This window comes from Artemia franciscana, chromosome 9, assembly GCF_032884065.1.
Source record: "Artemia franciscana chromosome 9, ASM3288406v1, whole genome shotgun sequence".
In the NCBI taxonomy this organism is placed as follows: domain Eukaryota; kingdom Metazoa; phylum Arthropoda; class Branchiopoda; order Anostraca; family Artemiidae; genus Artemia; species Artemia franciscana.
The window spans coordinates 7665906-7682441 of NC_088871.1; the positions used below are offsets into that span (position 1 = coordinate 7665906).

The window sequence follows — 16536 nt, forward strand, 5'->3', positions numbered from 1 at the left end:
CCCCAGGGAGTAAGTCTTTAAGTTATCAAATTTTCCCATTGTGTCGTATGGTATTTGCTAATGGGAAGTATGCATACATTTTCTGGTGAGGGTGGACGAATTTTTGGGGGGGATTTCCATGGGGAGGGAAGTTTCCAGGGGGTGAACTTGTCAAGAAAATTATACACTGGGAGAATTTGTTAGAATTCTTACTCAACAATTATTTTTATATGTCTTGCTTTCTCTTTTCCGTCTCAATTTTGCGCGTGAAGTTGTTAAGGGTAATTGTCTGGGATGGATTTCACCGGGATTGAATTGTATAGAGGATATTTCCATGGGAAAGGGGATTTCTCCGTAGAGGTGGGGCCAGATTTCCTTGCATTATTTAAAAAACGATCAAAAATTAAATTAAAAAAAAACATTTTTCTTCAACTGAAAGTAAGGAGCAACATTGAAACTTAAAACTAGCAGAAATTATTACGAATATGAATGAGGTTGCCCCCTTTTCAACACCTAGCTCTTTATTCTAAAGTTTGAATTCTGTCCCAATTGTTTAAGAACGACTCCTGAATCACGAGGCTCGTTTAATTACAGCAATAAGAAGCTTTTTATAAGCACTAAAAAACTTCAGCTTAAAGAGCCAGGTGTTAAGGAGGGAGCAACCCCCTTCATATACGTAATAATTTCTTTTCGTTTTAAGTTTTAATATTACTCTTTACTTTCAGATGAAAAAACTTATTTTGTTTTTTATTCTAATCCCCAAACTTTAGGTTTTTGCTGTTTAAAAAATACTGTTCTTCAGAGCGTATATCCTAAATTCCTCCCTCGCTTTTCATACGAATTTCCCTGGATAGTTATTAGGGATACCCGTTCTTTCCCATACATGCATAAATGCTGGCAAACAATTCGATAATTCCACAACTTGTGAACTATCTACTTAAGCGTGCGCTAGAAAGTGAGACAAAGCCCAAGGTGGCAGCAAAAAAGGGTATTGTACCGAATGGGGAAGGATACCATGGTCTAGTAATTTTTCTGGTTTCAGCACCAACTTCCCATGCCACTTGAAAGAAAAAAAGAAGAAAAAAAGGAGTATAGCTCATTTATAAGATAGAGGATACATAAAAAAGAAGTAAACACTCAAAATAGCGTTCCAGCCTATACCTTCAACATTATTGAGGCAACAGCATTGCCTCAAAGCAAAAAACTATATAACAGAGTTGATAGAAAACTTAGTTAAAAATTTTTGAAGCCCCATCTGTTATTTTATTTCTACACCCTATTATATAGGCTATTAGTCTAAAAGATTATCATTCCTTCAGTATTAAACTACTACTACTACTATGACTGAAAACTCATTACAAACACTGAAGCTGAAAGACCTTACGTCAATATGGCTGCACATGATTCTCGCACACCCCCAAAAGTGTTCAAAGCTTCACTTTTTAACCCCTCCCATGAATTCATGTTTCAAACAAGTTTAGCAATTGTCTTCTAAAGGCAGAATCAGCGCTGTCCAAGCCACCTCTACTGGCTGCTTACTGATCACTGGCGATCTGTTTTTTAATAGGAGAAGTAGGAGTTACTCAATCTGTCACAAATTTATCAATGCTTTTTAGATTTTAGGTTAACGAAAGAAATAAAGAAATTATTTATTCTGATTCTTGGTTTTACCAACTACTTTTTTTTACGTGTCAACTATTTTTTAGACTAAAGGTGTAAACTAAAAATGCAATTGACACTAAACGAACTCTGGGTATTTAATTTTCTTTGATTTTAGACAGTCAAGCAGCAGACGTTAATCACTTCGCAGCATTTATTCGCAACAGTAGAGAGTTAAAATAACCCTCTTTTCAACTTTATAGAAAAGGCGTTTATACACCATAGGAATAGACAGGAAAAAAAATTTTGCCTGAAAAATATCAAAAACTATTAGTCATAGTCGCCTATACCAGCATTTCAGGGAAGAATAAAGCATTTCCTTTAGAAAAAAAAATATGTCTATAAATTTTAAAGGAACTTGATCGTTTTCTTCTTCTCAAAGGTTCTCCGTCAATGTCAAATATGTTTAAGAAGCTGCACTGAGGTAAATTTACTCAAGCGCACCATCTAAAGCGCACCATCTAATTTAATAGATGTCTCTAATTTGTCTACTTGATTCTACCTATCTAAAAATTTATCGAATGTCTGAAATTTACGTTGATCTTAAGAAGAGTATGATTCATTGGGATCAAAAATGATCCCCTGGGATTTCCACTAGGATTTCCTTTGATTTTAGACAATCAAGCAGCATACATATATCACTTGACAGTGTTTATTGTGTTAGGTCAGAATTTAGATGTGTTAGGTCAGAATTAGGTCAGAATTTAGATCAGAATTTACAAATAAAAAACCATTAAAAATTATTTCGTGGTCAAACATTCACAACACAACGGAATTTTTTTTTTTTGGGGGGGGGGGCTATAAAAGTACAAATGGCGAAAAAGAATGGTCGAATTAACTCAATAGACCTAACTTTACACTTTGTTTTCCGACTTCAGCCTTGTTTTACTAATTTTTATTTATTTTGACTAAAATGTGCCTACAGAAAAATACCCATTCCTAGGCCTCAATTTTTACGTTCCTGATAGGAAATGGAGAGGATCTTCAGACCAATCAAAGGTGGGACCTTCCCCCCATCCCTCCTATGAAGAGCTATAGTCTTATCCATACTATCTACCTATGTAGTTTCTTTCAACTTTACAAAAAACTTAGTTCAACTTTTCAACTTTATAAAAAAAAGCTTTTATACACCATAGGAATAGACAGTAAAAAGTTTTTTTGCATGAAAATATCAAAAACTATTAGTCATAGATGCTGATACAAGCATTTCAGGGAAGAGTGAAACATTTCCTTAAAAAATATGTCTATAAATTTTAAAGGAACTTGGTCGTTTTCTTCTTCTCAAAGGTTCTCCGTCAATGTCAAATATGTATAAGAAGCTGTATTGAGGTAAATTTACTCAAGTGCACCATCTAAAATTATTATTTAATAGATATCTCTAATTTTTCTACTTGATTCAACCTATCTAAAATTTATCGAATGTCTTTGAAATTTACGTTGATCTTAAGAAGAGTATGATTCATTGGGAACAAAAATTTGAAAATAATATTACTAAATTACTTTCAATTACATTCAGTTTAATCAAAATCAAATGTCAGTCATAATTTCCAAAGTATTTCCTGGATCAATTTCACAACAGTTTAGGCTTCTTGTTAAAAACGACGTTTAAATAAATAATCCTTGGAAAGGTTTTCTTGATTCCTTTCTTTCAGTTGAGATAGCTGAGACAGTGAGAACGATATAAGACAGAATAGTGAGTATGATATACCAAAAATAAATTTAATTTGATTTAATTTCATAAATCATTTATCAAACGGTTCGTGGTAGCCAACTGTAAGGAAGGAGCGATGTGGCTCAATAGTAACCGAAACTAGAAGAAACAGAGTCCTGATAACAATAGATATGTCAAAGGAATTAAATTTTGATATTTATCCAAATATGTTAAATCCATCAAATTTGATGTTACCCATCAAAAGTCACGAATCTGAGAAAATTTGCCAAATTTTTGAAAAAGGGAGGAAAGACCCCAAAACATCAAGCGATCTAATGAAAATCACACCATCAGATTCAGAATACCAGAAAACTCTATTGTAAAGGTTTCAAGCTCCTATGTATAAAAGGAGTGGAATTCTGCATTTTTCGCTGGAAGAAATGAACACGGATGGGTGTTAATTATTTTTTTTTGTATCGAGCCATTGATCGTAGAAGATCGGGAGAGGGCTCATTTGATCGGAAATCAAAAGTTCTTGGGCCCTTTTCAAGTGACTTAAAATATTGGCGGGCAGCTAGCCCCCTCCCACGCTCATTTTTCCCACAAATCGTCCGATCAAAGTTCTGAGATAGTTATATTTTTCAACATAATCAAAAAATACAATAATAATTTCTTTGAGAATAACTTAACCCTCCAAAGTCCCCGGGGGAAAATGAATTTTCCCCATTATTAACATTTAGTATTGGCTATTGGGAAGTATACAGACGTTTTTCAAGGGGGATTTTTCTGTTGGAGGGGTTGGATTTCATAGGAGGATCATTCCACGGACGAATTTCTCGTGAGGGGGAGCCGAATTTCCCATCATTACTCAAAAACGATCAGAAACTAAATAAAAACAGTTGAAAAACAATTTTTCAACTGAAAAAAAGGAGCAACATTAGAACTTATTAAGCAACATTAAAACTTAAACGATCAGAAATTAATGCGCATGTGCGGGGGGTAGCCCTTTCCTCAATACCTCGCTATTAACGCTAAGGTTTTTTCAGAACTTTTAAAAGAGCTTATTACCCTAGTTAAACGGCCTTTGTGATTCAGGAGTCATTTTTAAATAACTGAAACAACAAATCAAACTTTAGCGTAAAGAGCAAGGTATTGAGGAGAGGGCGACCCCTCTCATATACGCAATAATTTCTGTTTGTTTCATGTTTTAATGTTGCTCCTTACTTCCAGTTGAAAAAACTTGTTCTTTTTACTTAATTTGAAATTAAAACCTAGGAAAAACCTATTGACGATCGTGCAAATACTTCAAATTTCGTGCTCAGTTTGTGCGAGTCAAAAGCTAATTTATATTCTCTTTGATACTTCTTGGGAATAACAAAGTCCCTGGTTGCACTTGCTCCCGCCCCACCTCCCGAGAAACTTTCAAAATGCTGAGGAAGTACGCGTTGCATGGACTTTGCTGCACAAGATTTTCTAACTCCGGAAAATCACGTGAATTTTCTCGAACATCGAAGTGAATATTACAAAATTTTTATTTGAAGTCATGGAGACTAAAAAGGGCATTCAAGGGGGATGGTTGCCCATTAATTACTTTAGGTCATTTAACAAGGCAATAGAAATTGTAATTCCACATCAAATGATCTACTCTTCTAAACAAGATAAACAGAGAAAAAAACATGGGGAAACACACCGTTCTTAAGAACAACTCCACTAATTTCCATTCGACAAGGGGACCTACATAATCCAAAAATTATAGAAATCTTCATAATTGCGTTAACTGAGTTTATGGCAGATTCTAAAAGGGTAATCTAGGGTAATCTAAAAGGGTATACAGAGCGTTGTAAATTTAAATCTAAACGCTGAGATTTAACAAGATATATCATAATGTTAAAGCCTTTGTTCCTGGGATGGATCTTATCCCTTTGGACGGGACCCGCTCTAAGGAATGGATATCCCAACTAATCATTAACCATTCTTAAACTTTAAAAGAACAAACCAACTTATTTAATTTTGTAATTTCCAGAAATTGGGTTTATATCGACTTTGGGATTCCCCAAGGGTACCATATGTAGAAAGTGTGCTTTCCAGTTAGGTTGTTTTTATAGCTATGAGAAAATGATATTTCTTATAGTTCTTTGTCAAGGGGCGACAAGAGTAAATTCAAGTTCCAAATTTCTGATGACCTATGACGTTTTAATGGACTAAATTCACAAATGCAACTCGAGTATACTCCTACTCTAGTGTTTAAATAATCAAAGTTATTACATAGCTTTCATAATAGATTAATCTAAGATAAAGATCGAATCTTAATTAAACAATTAATTAATACATTAATAAAAGGTTAATTAATTAATCGAAGATAAAACTAAGTTATCACATGATGAAAGGCTTCAACAAAATAAAAAGCTTTCCAATTTTGGAAGTGATGCTTAGCTTTCTCTTCTTGGAGAACTTGGAGAAAAATTTATTAATTACGCTATTTGGTAAAGCTAATAAAAAAAAAACAGACGGCATTTACTTTTTACAGGGGAAGGAGGGGGAATATCCAGAAGGTAGGGGGTCTTAACCCCCCCCCCCCCAATGTTTGTTCGACTCGTAAAGACGTAACAAAAATCAATATAAACAAATTTTTGATGCGTTTAAAAAAAAAATTTTACCCCTTTTCCCGAAAAGATCCTTTTGTAAACCCCTCATCCCCCGAAAAAATCCTTTTGTAACACCTCTCCCGAAAAAAAAAATCCTGGATACGGTCCTGCCTACATTCTTCACCTTTTCAAGGGACACACTTCAGAAAAATGTGAGTTGAGGATTCCCCCGCCCCCTTGTCTGCAGATATACTAAATTGTCATTACTTATATTAATTAAAAAAGCTGATTGACTAAATTATTCTTGTCACAAGTTTTCAACAAAAATTCAAAAACGGACGTAAGGAGGAACCAACCCTTCCTAGGACATTTTGTATAAATACGTCATGATAAGCAGAAATCATGCTATCCGAGCTAAAAAAAAAAAAAAAAAGACCTTTCTAAAAACCAGGGGTTGTGTACCCCTCTAAAAAATTTAGTTCTCTAACTAAATTGTTCTCCTATTTGGACCAAGACGAATTTTGACCCCTTGAGAGAATACTTACAATTTATACGTTGATAAGTCTCTATTTAACGGATTCAGATGAATTCTTGTGTTTCCCTTCATCTGGAGAAACCTTTCCATATCAAAGTGAAAATTAATTATGCCAAAACAGTTGAAATTTTATCCTAAAAGCAATTTGAGCCTAAACAAAAAGCCGTCTCAGTTTTGAAATTTGAAAGACATATGTGAAAGCAGAGGGTCCGGAATCATTTTAAAAGATTTACTCAAAAACGTAAGTATTGATGTGTCTCTATTTAATGGGATTCATCAAGATTCCTTGTGTTTCTCTTCACCGGGAGGAACTTTTCAACATCAAGGCTACAATTAATTACAACCAAATAATTGAAAGTTCCCCTTGAGCTATTCAGTGGTCAATCCAGAGGGAAGCCCCTCCCCCCCCCCAACTTGAGTGTAGTTTTCACTTATAATCATAAGAAAAAACAATATACATGCGAAAACTCTAGCCTACAAATCCGCTTAAATAGTTTTCAAAACTGAGTCTAAGAGGTCTGCAAAAATCTCCCTGGCATAAATATTTACCCAAAAAGGCCAATCGAATTCCGGTAGTCCCCCCTAAAAATTCTGGATCGCGCACTCGGTATATTCGTGGCTAGAGGGAAGTTTTCCAAATTTCTTAAATTACTAGTTTCGGTATTGACCTACCAGTATTTAAACATTTCTAAATAGCATAATAGTCCTTTTAATTGAAGTAGTCCATTGAAGACTAAACCCTTTTCTGTTTATAATACACTATGTAATATTTTAGATATATTGTTTAAATCAATTCTGCTATACTTTAAGCTTTTATTTCTTTAAATTGCAAGTTCAAAACGAAAACTTATTGCAGTTTTAACAAATTGACCTAGTTGATGATCAGAACAAAGGAAAGGGGACTAGCTAAAAATGGGTTTAACCATTAAGATTTCATCATGTATGCTAATAACTTGCTACTTGGCTTTAGTTACTAAAGTAGATTCTTGTTTATTTATATTTTTTTTTCTGTGCTGAAAGAAACATCCAAGTAAGATTAACAACGAGTGATTGCACTAAAGGTAAGTCCTGACCCAAGACAGTAAATCTGTGAAGCAAAAATAACTAAACGGCATTGGTAGTTGAAATTCAAATAATATGATTGATAAGAAACCAAATTAAAAATAAAAATAAAAAACCTTTAGTCCTTTAAACCATTTATTCTGACCTTAGAAACCAATTTTTTAGCTTCAATTTGGGCGAGGGACGAATCAATTTTTCCCCAATATGCGCAAATTAATTTATCAGACTGCGTAGATCCCGGATGTAAAAGCATAAATCTGTGCCAGTCACAACCTAGCTTAAGCTTCAAGAATGCAAGCCGTCAAAAGCACCCTCTGAAGAAGTTGAAAAATGGTGGCCTAAAAGCCCTTCTTTTCATTGGAAAAAAGATCCAAATAATAAATAGCAGAAATACTAGGAAATACAACTGACAGCAGCATTAAAATACAAAATAAAGTAAATGATATAATAAACAAATAATAAATGGCTATAGTAAACAATCAACTGCAAAGCGCGGGAAGAAAGCGCATTAAATCCTTTTTTTTTGGCAACAGTATTTGAAAAGAGCCTACGTGACTTTTTCCTGCATTCAAATACCTCATCAACTAGAGTTAGCAGAGACTTACAGTGTGATTTTTCAAAATAATTATAATTATTCTTTTCCAGCTAGCAGAAATGGGTGCAAAAATATAACTTTTGATCCAAATTTTCATAAATCATCCGAACCCTATGTCATTCAAAGATTTAAAATTCCAAGTCATCCAGGGTCACCCAAGAAAGCTTCAAGGAATGACCTGGAGAGGTCATCCCAAGAAATTTTCGGATATGTGATATTTTATTTAGTAATTAAGTGAACTAAGCTGAATGACCTTGAAACTTCATTCAAGGAACTTTCATGATGCACAAGGGAAGTAGACATGATAGTCTCTAAAGACATCTACTAACGATTGAAATGCTTCGTGTAAACAATTCTAGATTTCAAAATTGTCATTTTAACGAGTGATTCATTTAAAATTTGATCAAATTTGTTGACAATGTAAATATTAAACTTGGAAATTCGAATATGATTGCAGATTTCGGTTTTAATAGAGATTCCCGGAGAAGTAGCAAAGGGAATATAAATTAGCTTTTAGCTTTGACGATGCCAACGATCGTCAATAGGGTTCCTCTTGGTTCATAAATGATTTATGAAATTAAATCAGATTAAATATTACAAAGTGTTTTTAATTATATTTACTTATTAAATTGTTTTAATTTTCTTTCTTTTTAACTTTTTAGTCTTATTTTTTTTTTAGTTTGTTTTTATTTGTAATAATTGTTTATTTAATTTTTTACATTTAATGCTTTAATTATATAAATAAGTCTTGATTTCATGAATCATGTGCTAAATACATCAAATTAGGATTAATCATAGCAGTCACATAAATGCGAAAAAGGTCCAGATTCGCCAAAGTCAAAAGGCATGGAAAAATGTCTGAGATAGTGATCCACAAAGATGAAGCGAAACGAGATCTGTAGCAAGAAGACATGCAACAATAAGCATCACAACGAATCCAAAATAAAAATAACGGATAACTAGATCTGCGGCTGGAAGAAAAGCGACAGGGATAATCACATCGAATCATAAATGAAATCTGTGGATAGAAGAAAAGCAACAGTGGGAATCACAACCAGCCCCAATAGAAAAAATCCTATACAATGGATGATTTTTTTATGCATTAATAGGAAGAACGGATTAAATTCACAACAGAATTTCTTAATTCAATTGAAATTTTTGGTTCGACATCTAATGACTTAAAATTGAAGAATAATATGATGATTTTAGGTCAATAAGAAGAATAGAAAGTCAAATACGTACAAACCTGTCAAGTGCCAAGACCCCTTGCAAAGCTCAAAATCTCAGTACTACAACCACATATATATGTATATATACTATCTTCATAAGTAAATAATAATTGTACATGTATATATGTATGTATTTTTTCTCAAAAATGACTTCATCTTTTTTCTGGAAAATTGACATTCTGGCCTAAAAAACGATCTAGATAGGTCAGAAGTTTGAGAAAATTCGTTATAAGCCTTCATCAAGGAGGCACAGTCGTGCCTCTATAAAGAGGCGAACCACGACAATGTTAAGCGATCTTCGGTTCCAGTGGTCGCAGAGGGATGGGGAGGGATGCATTTCGTAGCCCGAGCTCCAACTAAGAAACCTTAGTTGCTAAGAAGCTTTTAATTGTTTTAAAAAGTAGAATTTTGGCAAAGAGTCAAACTTTAGCGTAAAGAGCGAGGGATTGCGGAGGGGACAACCCATTTCATATACGGAGTAATTTCTGTTCGTTTTAAGCTTTAATGTCGCTCCTTACTTTCAGCTAAAAAAAATTAGTTTTTTTTTATTTAATTTCTGAACGTTTTTGAATTAATGCATGTTTGGTTTTGGCTCTCCGCACATAAATTATTAAAATGAAATTTGTATATTAATTCTTTTTTGGCTAAATGGCTTTCTCTTAGTTTTGATCAGACGATTTTGAGAAATAAGGGGTGGAGAAGGAGGCCTAGTTGCCCTCCAATTTTTCGGTTACTTAAAAAGGCAACTAGAACTTTTAATTTTTAACGAACGTTTTTATTAGTAAAAAATATGCGTAACTTAAGAATTAACTTACGTAACAAACTTTCATAACCTTATATTTTTATTATGTATACGAGGGGGTTTGTACCCTCGTTAAAACCTCGCTCTTTACACTAAATCGTAAGTTTTGTCCCAATTCTTTAAGAATGACCCCTGAATCAGAAAGGCCGTAGAATAAATAGTTGAAATTACTAAAAATACTTTAGCATAAAGAGCGAGGTATTTATCTCCTCCTAAATACCTCGCTCTTTATGCTAAAGTATTATTAGAACCCCTCATATTCGTAATAAAATCTGTTCGTTTTAAGTTTCAATGCTACTCCTTCCTTTCATTTGAAAAAAGTTTTCATGTTTATTTTTCATTGTTTTCTTATAGTAATGCTAGAAAATCCTGCGCCCTTTTCATTGAATTTTTCTTCCCCCATGACAGATTCCCCCAAGGAAAGATCCTCCAAAATAGCCCCCTCTCCTCAGCCCCACCCCCAAACAAAATAAAATCCCCCTGAAAACGTCTGTACACTTTCCAATAACCATTACTATATGTAAAGACTGGTCAAAGTTTGTAACTTGCAGCCCCTCCCCCGGGGAATGCGGGGGAGTAAGTCATCCCCAAAGACATAGTTATTATGGTTTTCGACTATGCTGAACAAAATGGCTATCTGAAAATTTTGATCCGTTGACTTTGGGAAAAAAATGAGCGTGGGAGGGGGCCTAGATGCCCTCCAATTTTTTGGTCACTTAAAAAGGGCACTAGAACTTTTCATTTCCGTTAGAATGAGCCCTCTTGCGACATTCTAGGACCACTTGAAAAAGAAAAAACAAAAAAACAAACAAATAAACACGCACCCGTGATTTGTCTTCTGGCAAAAAATACAAAATTCCACATTTTTGTAGATAGGAGCTTGAAACTTCTACAGTAGGGTTCTCTGATACGCTGAATCTGATGGTGTAATTTTCGTTAAGATCCTACGACTTTTAGGGGGTGTTTTGCCCTATTTTCTTAAATAAGGCAAATTTTCTCAGGCTCTTAACTTTTGATGGGTAAGAATAAACTTGATGAAACTTATATATTTAAAATCAGCATTAAAATGCGATTCTTTTGATGTAGCTATTGATATCAAAATTCAATTTTTTAGAGTTTTGGTTACTATTGAGCCGGGTCGCTCCTTTCTACACCACGAACTGTTTGAAATTTTACATTAAATTGCTCAAAGAGCAAAAAGCTGGTAATTGCAAAAATATTTGCATATATTTTAACAAGGGATTAGAACAATTTAAAAGCCTTAAAAAAGAAAACCAAAAGGTTGAAGCTTTGTAGAAATCGGTTTTAGAAATCGGACTTGCTTCAATAGGCAAATATCTTTGAAAAGGATACCTTTATTTAATGTCTTTTCAATGAAAAGACATTAAATTGCTTGAGGAACAAAAAAAATGGTAATTGCCAAAATATTTATAAATATTTTGACAAGGGATTTCAACAACTCAAAGGACAATTTTTGTCCTTTCAAGAGGATAATTGTGACTTACTCATAGGTTGGTGACTATGATCTGAGTGTGAATCACTGTGATCGGAATGTCCACTATCACGCCTTCCATTTTCGACAATAGCACCATTCATTTTCCTTAAGCTGCTGGGGTAGTCTTCTGGCAAGACTTTTTCTGCCAACTGGTCATGAGATATTGTTGATATCTTCACGGATTTTTCTTCGCAATAATCAGAACAAGCCGGATCCGGCTGATCACAATTTTTCTATGGAAGAAAGAAATAAATTAAGGAAGTAAATATCATTCGTAAATCTATCGATAAAAAATGCATAAGAAAATAAGAATCATTTAATTTTCCATTTGCATTGATTTAACTTTTTTAAGAGGAAATTTCCCTTTTCTAAGTTTTTGTGCAATATTTCGTGGCAAAATAAATGATTAAATTAGAAAAAATGAACAGCACAAAATGCACAAAGATGAGCTATTGCAACCATCTAGAAGACTAATAATACTATCGAATAATCACTGCAGCACTAAGCTACCTGAGGCCAATACAGCTACGCAAGCTCTTCCTCCATCTAAATCTATCAAAGCCTTCCTCTTTAAACCCTTCCAAGAGATTCTAATTTCCCTTAAGACATTCCATGCGACACCCTGCCACCCAATTCTGGGACGACCCGCTTTTCATTTGGCCCTAGACGGTTGGCCGATAAGGACAATCTTCGGCAATCTGTCATCCTTCATCTGCAGAACGTGACTTGCCATTTCATCATTTTTCTCATTATGGCCCTAAAATACGGGATTGAACCAAATTTTTCGTACAGCATACTATTTGAGATACTATCAGTCATTCGGGTACCCAAAAGAATTCGAGGGCAATTGCTTTGGAAAACATCTAGCAACTACTCCGTTTTTCGGAGCGCCCAAGCTTCAGAACCGCACTTAAACACTGTCATCACTGTAGCTTCTAAAATTCTAATCTTGGTTCGTAGACTCATCTTCCTATTCTTCCACATTTTTTGCAGCTTCAAGTTTTTTCCAACACACAAGGCCTTGGCTATTCTACTTTTAACATCTTCACTACGCCCGCCGTTATTGGTAGTAATTTTACCTAGATAAGTGAAGTTCTCCACTTAATCGATCTTCGCATTAACCAATATCATCTATTCACCTTCACTTACTCTTCTTGATATTAACTCAAGAAACCAATTTTTACACCATGAACTCGCAAAACCCCAGTTCATTCATTTTGTTAACATTTTTATCTAGGATGCTTAAATCATTAACATAATCAAAGTCTAGGAAAGTTTTACTTCCCCATTTAATCCCGTAGTCTCCCATTATCTTTGCTGTGCTCCTTAGGACGAAGTCCATCAAAATGATCCATATAATTGGAATAGAACATAACCCTGCTAACTCCTGATTTAATGCAAAACCAACTAATTACCAATTTCCTACCTTAACCGCAGCAGTATAGTTTTCGAATATAGCACCAATCACTTTAATATATTTGTCTGGTATACCATACAAGGATAAGACCTTCGCTAAAGCTCTTTTATCAGCTGAATCAGACTCTCACTCATAATCTATAGAACTGAGGACTAAAGGTGTCTGATGATTAAGGCACTCCCTCAATTAGTAATCAAAGAGTGAAACTTGGTCGAAACATCTTCTATCCTTCCTAAAATCGCTTAGGACACACCAATAAGTTATTAAGCTTTTTTTTTTTTTTTTTTTTTTTAAGCAAAAGCACAGCGAATGCCTGGTAAAGTTCATCAAGAAAACAAGTTCATCAATAAAATCATAAAATCAAAATAAAAAAATAAAATAAAGTTCATCAATAAAATCATAAAATCAAAATAAAAAATTAAAATAAAGTTCATCAATAAAATCATAAGAAAACAAGAAAATAGGAATCGCTTAATTTTCCATCTAATTAATTTTTATCTTAAGCTCAAAGTTGTCATGTTTCAATATGTCATTTAAAATTTCGTGATAAATCATTTTAACCCCAATTTAGTCTAAGACCAATGCGAAACAAGAGCCAAGAGCTCAAATGGCACTTGCAACAAGGTCGGAACCTAAAATTAGACTCGGTACTAAAGTTATCGATTTCATAGTCTTAGCACATCAAGAAGCACCGAACTCGCCAAAGCACTAGAAAGCCCTACAATTCCCCCAATGAGATTGGATCCGGTCTGCTTTAACTTGTACTTATTCTCAAACTTACCAAAGTAATAGAAATCCCCCCAACTCCCCCAAAGAGAGCGAATCCGGTCCGGTTTAAATCATGTATTAAGAACTTGTGCTTATTCTTCCCATCAAGTTTCATCTCGACCTCTCCACTTCAAGACTTTTCCAAGATTTTTGATTTCCAAGATTTCCGTTTCCCCCCTCCACTCCGTAAATCCCAAAATGAAAATGGAGAATCTGAGACATGAGGTATTTCTATATATCAAGTTTCATTCAGATCCGATGACCCATTCGTAAAATAAACATACCTCCATTTTCATGTTTTTACCTCCCTTCAGCCTCCCTTAGATGGTCGAGTCAGGCAAACGACTGTTATCAAGTCAATTTGTGCAGGTTCCTGACACTCCAACCAATTTTTATCGTCCTAGCACGTCCAGAAGCACCGAACTCGCCAAAGCACTGGAAATTCTTTTATATATCATCAGATCTTTCTATATATTAAGTCTCATTAAGATCACCCATTCGTAAAATAAAAGCACCTCCATTTTCATGATTTCCCCTCCCTTTAACCCCTCCCCCCAAGATGGTCGAAAACGGCAAACGACTGTTATCAAGTCAATTTGTGTGGGTTCCTGACACTCCAACCAATTTTCATCGTCCTAGCACGTCCAGAAGCACCGAACTCATCAAAGCACTGGAAATCTCCCTCCCCCAACTCCCCCAAAGAGAGCGGATCCACTCCGGTTATGTCAATTACGTATCCAGGATTTGAACTTATTCTTCTTAGCAGGTTTCATCCCGATCTCTCCACTCTAAGCGTTCCCGAAGATTTCCGGTTTCCCTCTCCAACTCCCCTCACCGGACCCAGTTGGGATTTAAAATAAGAGCTCTGAGACATTAGTTCCATCTAAATATCAAATTTTATTAAGATCCGACCGCTCATTCGTAAGTTAAAAATACCCCATTTTTTCTATTTTTTCCGAATTAATCGAATTAACCCCCCCCCCCCCAGCTCCCCAAAAAGAGCGGATCCGTTCCAGTTATGTCAATCACGTATCTAGGACCTGTTTTAATTTTTCCCACCAAGTTTCATCCCAATCTCTCCAGTCGAAGCGTTTTCCTATATTTCAGGTTTCTCCCTGCAACTCCCCCCCCCCCAATGTCACCGGATCTGGTCGGAATTTAAAACAAGAGCTCTGAGATGCAATATTCTTTTAAATATAAAATTTCACTAAGATCCAATCACCCGTTCGTAAGTTAAAAATACGTCATTTTTTTTAAATTTTTCCGAATTAACTATCCCCGCCACTCCCTCCCAGATGGTCGAATCAGGGAAACGGCTATTTCTAATTTAATCTGATCTAGTCCCTGATACTCCTGCCAAATTTCATCGTCCTAGCTGATCTGGAAGTGCCCAAACTAGCGAAACTGGGACCGAGAGAAGATGAATAGCAAAAGGATGCCATCTACCCCAGCCATTTGAGAAGCGTCAATAGATCAAATAAGCAAAAATAGTTTTTAAAACAAAATCACACCAAATGCCGAATGCATACAGAAAACCACAGACACATCTGTGCTTGAGAGCAGTTCCTATTGTCAGGTAGCGTCGAGTATTTGCTGCTTAGAATAAAAAACCGAACGCAAAAGTAGTTGCAGGACAATTGAAAAGGCATCAGACACAGCTGCAGAAACACACGTCACGCCAGGAGTAGACGATGCCTAAGTAAAAGAGAAGTTGCTATTTTAGGATGATACTCAGGATTTGCTGCTTAGAATAAAAACGCATGACAAAATTTGTGGATGGAGCTATTGAAAAGGCGAAAAAAAAACAGCTACAGAAACACATTTCCAAACTTAGGTTGATCAGAGCTGACTACGAAAGTAGTTGTTATCGTCAGAATACATTTAGTATTTTCTGCCTAAAATAAAAACAGAATGAACTATTTATGTGTGGAACAATAACTGTATGCGCATAAACAACTGCATACACAGAATACGCAAAATTCTGCGGAATATTTAGAATACGCAGACAAATGGTCGTGTATACGCAGAAACAACTAGGTATTCGCGACCAGTAATTCAACTATTCCTGAATTTTTCAGAGTTTTCGATAATGTCCCAAAACAAAAACTGATTTCTCCAATCTCTCCCTAAAAGTTAACGTTCGTAAATAAACGAACGTTAATGTGACATACAAACCGCTAAGTTATGTTAACGTATCTTTTCAGAGAGAAGTCAGAAAGGCAATTTTCTTCTAGGGCTACTTCAGAATAAGTCTAAAAAAGTTGGGGGTATTGGAAGTACAATAGACAAATCAAGTTGCAAGCATTAATTTTACAAGGGAGCAAAAAACTGAAACACACAGGTGTTGATTGAGATTGTGTTTAGCTTCAAACTTGGGAAACACAATCTTGGCATCAACAGATTCCTTTTGCTGCTGTTTCTGCTGGTACGAAAGGAGAAATAACAAATTTCAGCAAATCTGAAAATACTTGGTATCAATGAAATAAAAAAATGAACTGGAAGACAGTTTAGAGACTAAATTATTCTCTCATTCTTTGGTGAGTTTTAATCTAATTATTATCTTTAGCACAGTACACATATTACGGCCATCTGACATAGTCCAAAGCGTTGAAATTGATGCACCAGAACAAGAATTTCCTAATTGCAACCAGAGAAAGCTTTAACACACAGTTCCAAGGATCCTCCCTTCTCTGGAAGCCCTCCTTACTCCATCTTTTAATCACCTTCACAATGGTGACCCAGCTTGTGTCCTTTGTGAA

The 16536-nt window shown here is 35.1% G+C and overlaps 1 protein-coding gene across 6 annotated transcripts in view; it reads right to left on the minus strand.

Moving 5' to 3' along the window:
- The window catches only part of LOC136030951 (zinc transporter ZIP10-like), a 124760-nt gene that overhangs the window by 10614 nt on the left and 97610 nt on the right, over positions 1-16536 (minus strand). For all 6 annotated transcript variants that reach the window (XM_065710083.1, XM_065710084.1, XM_065710086.1 and 3 more), the window contains exon 4: positions 11603-11825. In XM_065710083.1, coding sequence (XP_065566155.1) covers positions 11603-11825 — 223 coding nt within the window. The remainder of the gene's footprint in view (positions 1-11602; positions 11826-16536) is intronic.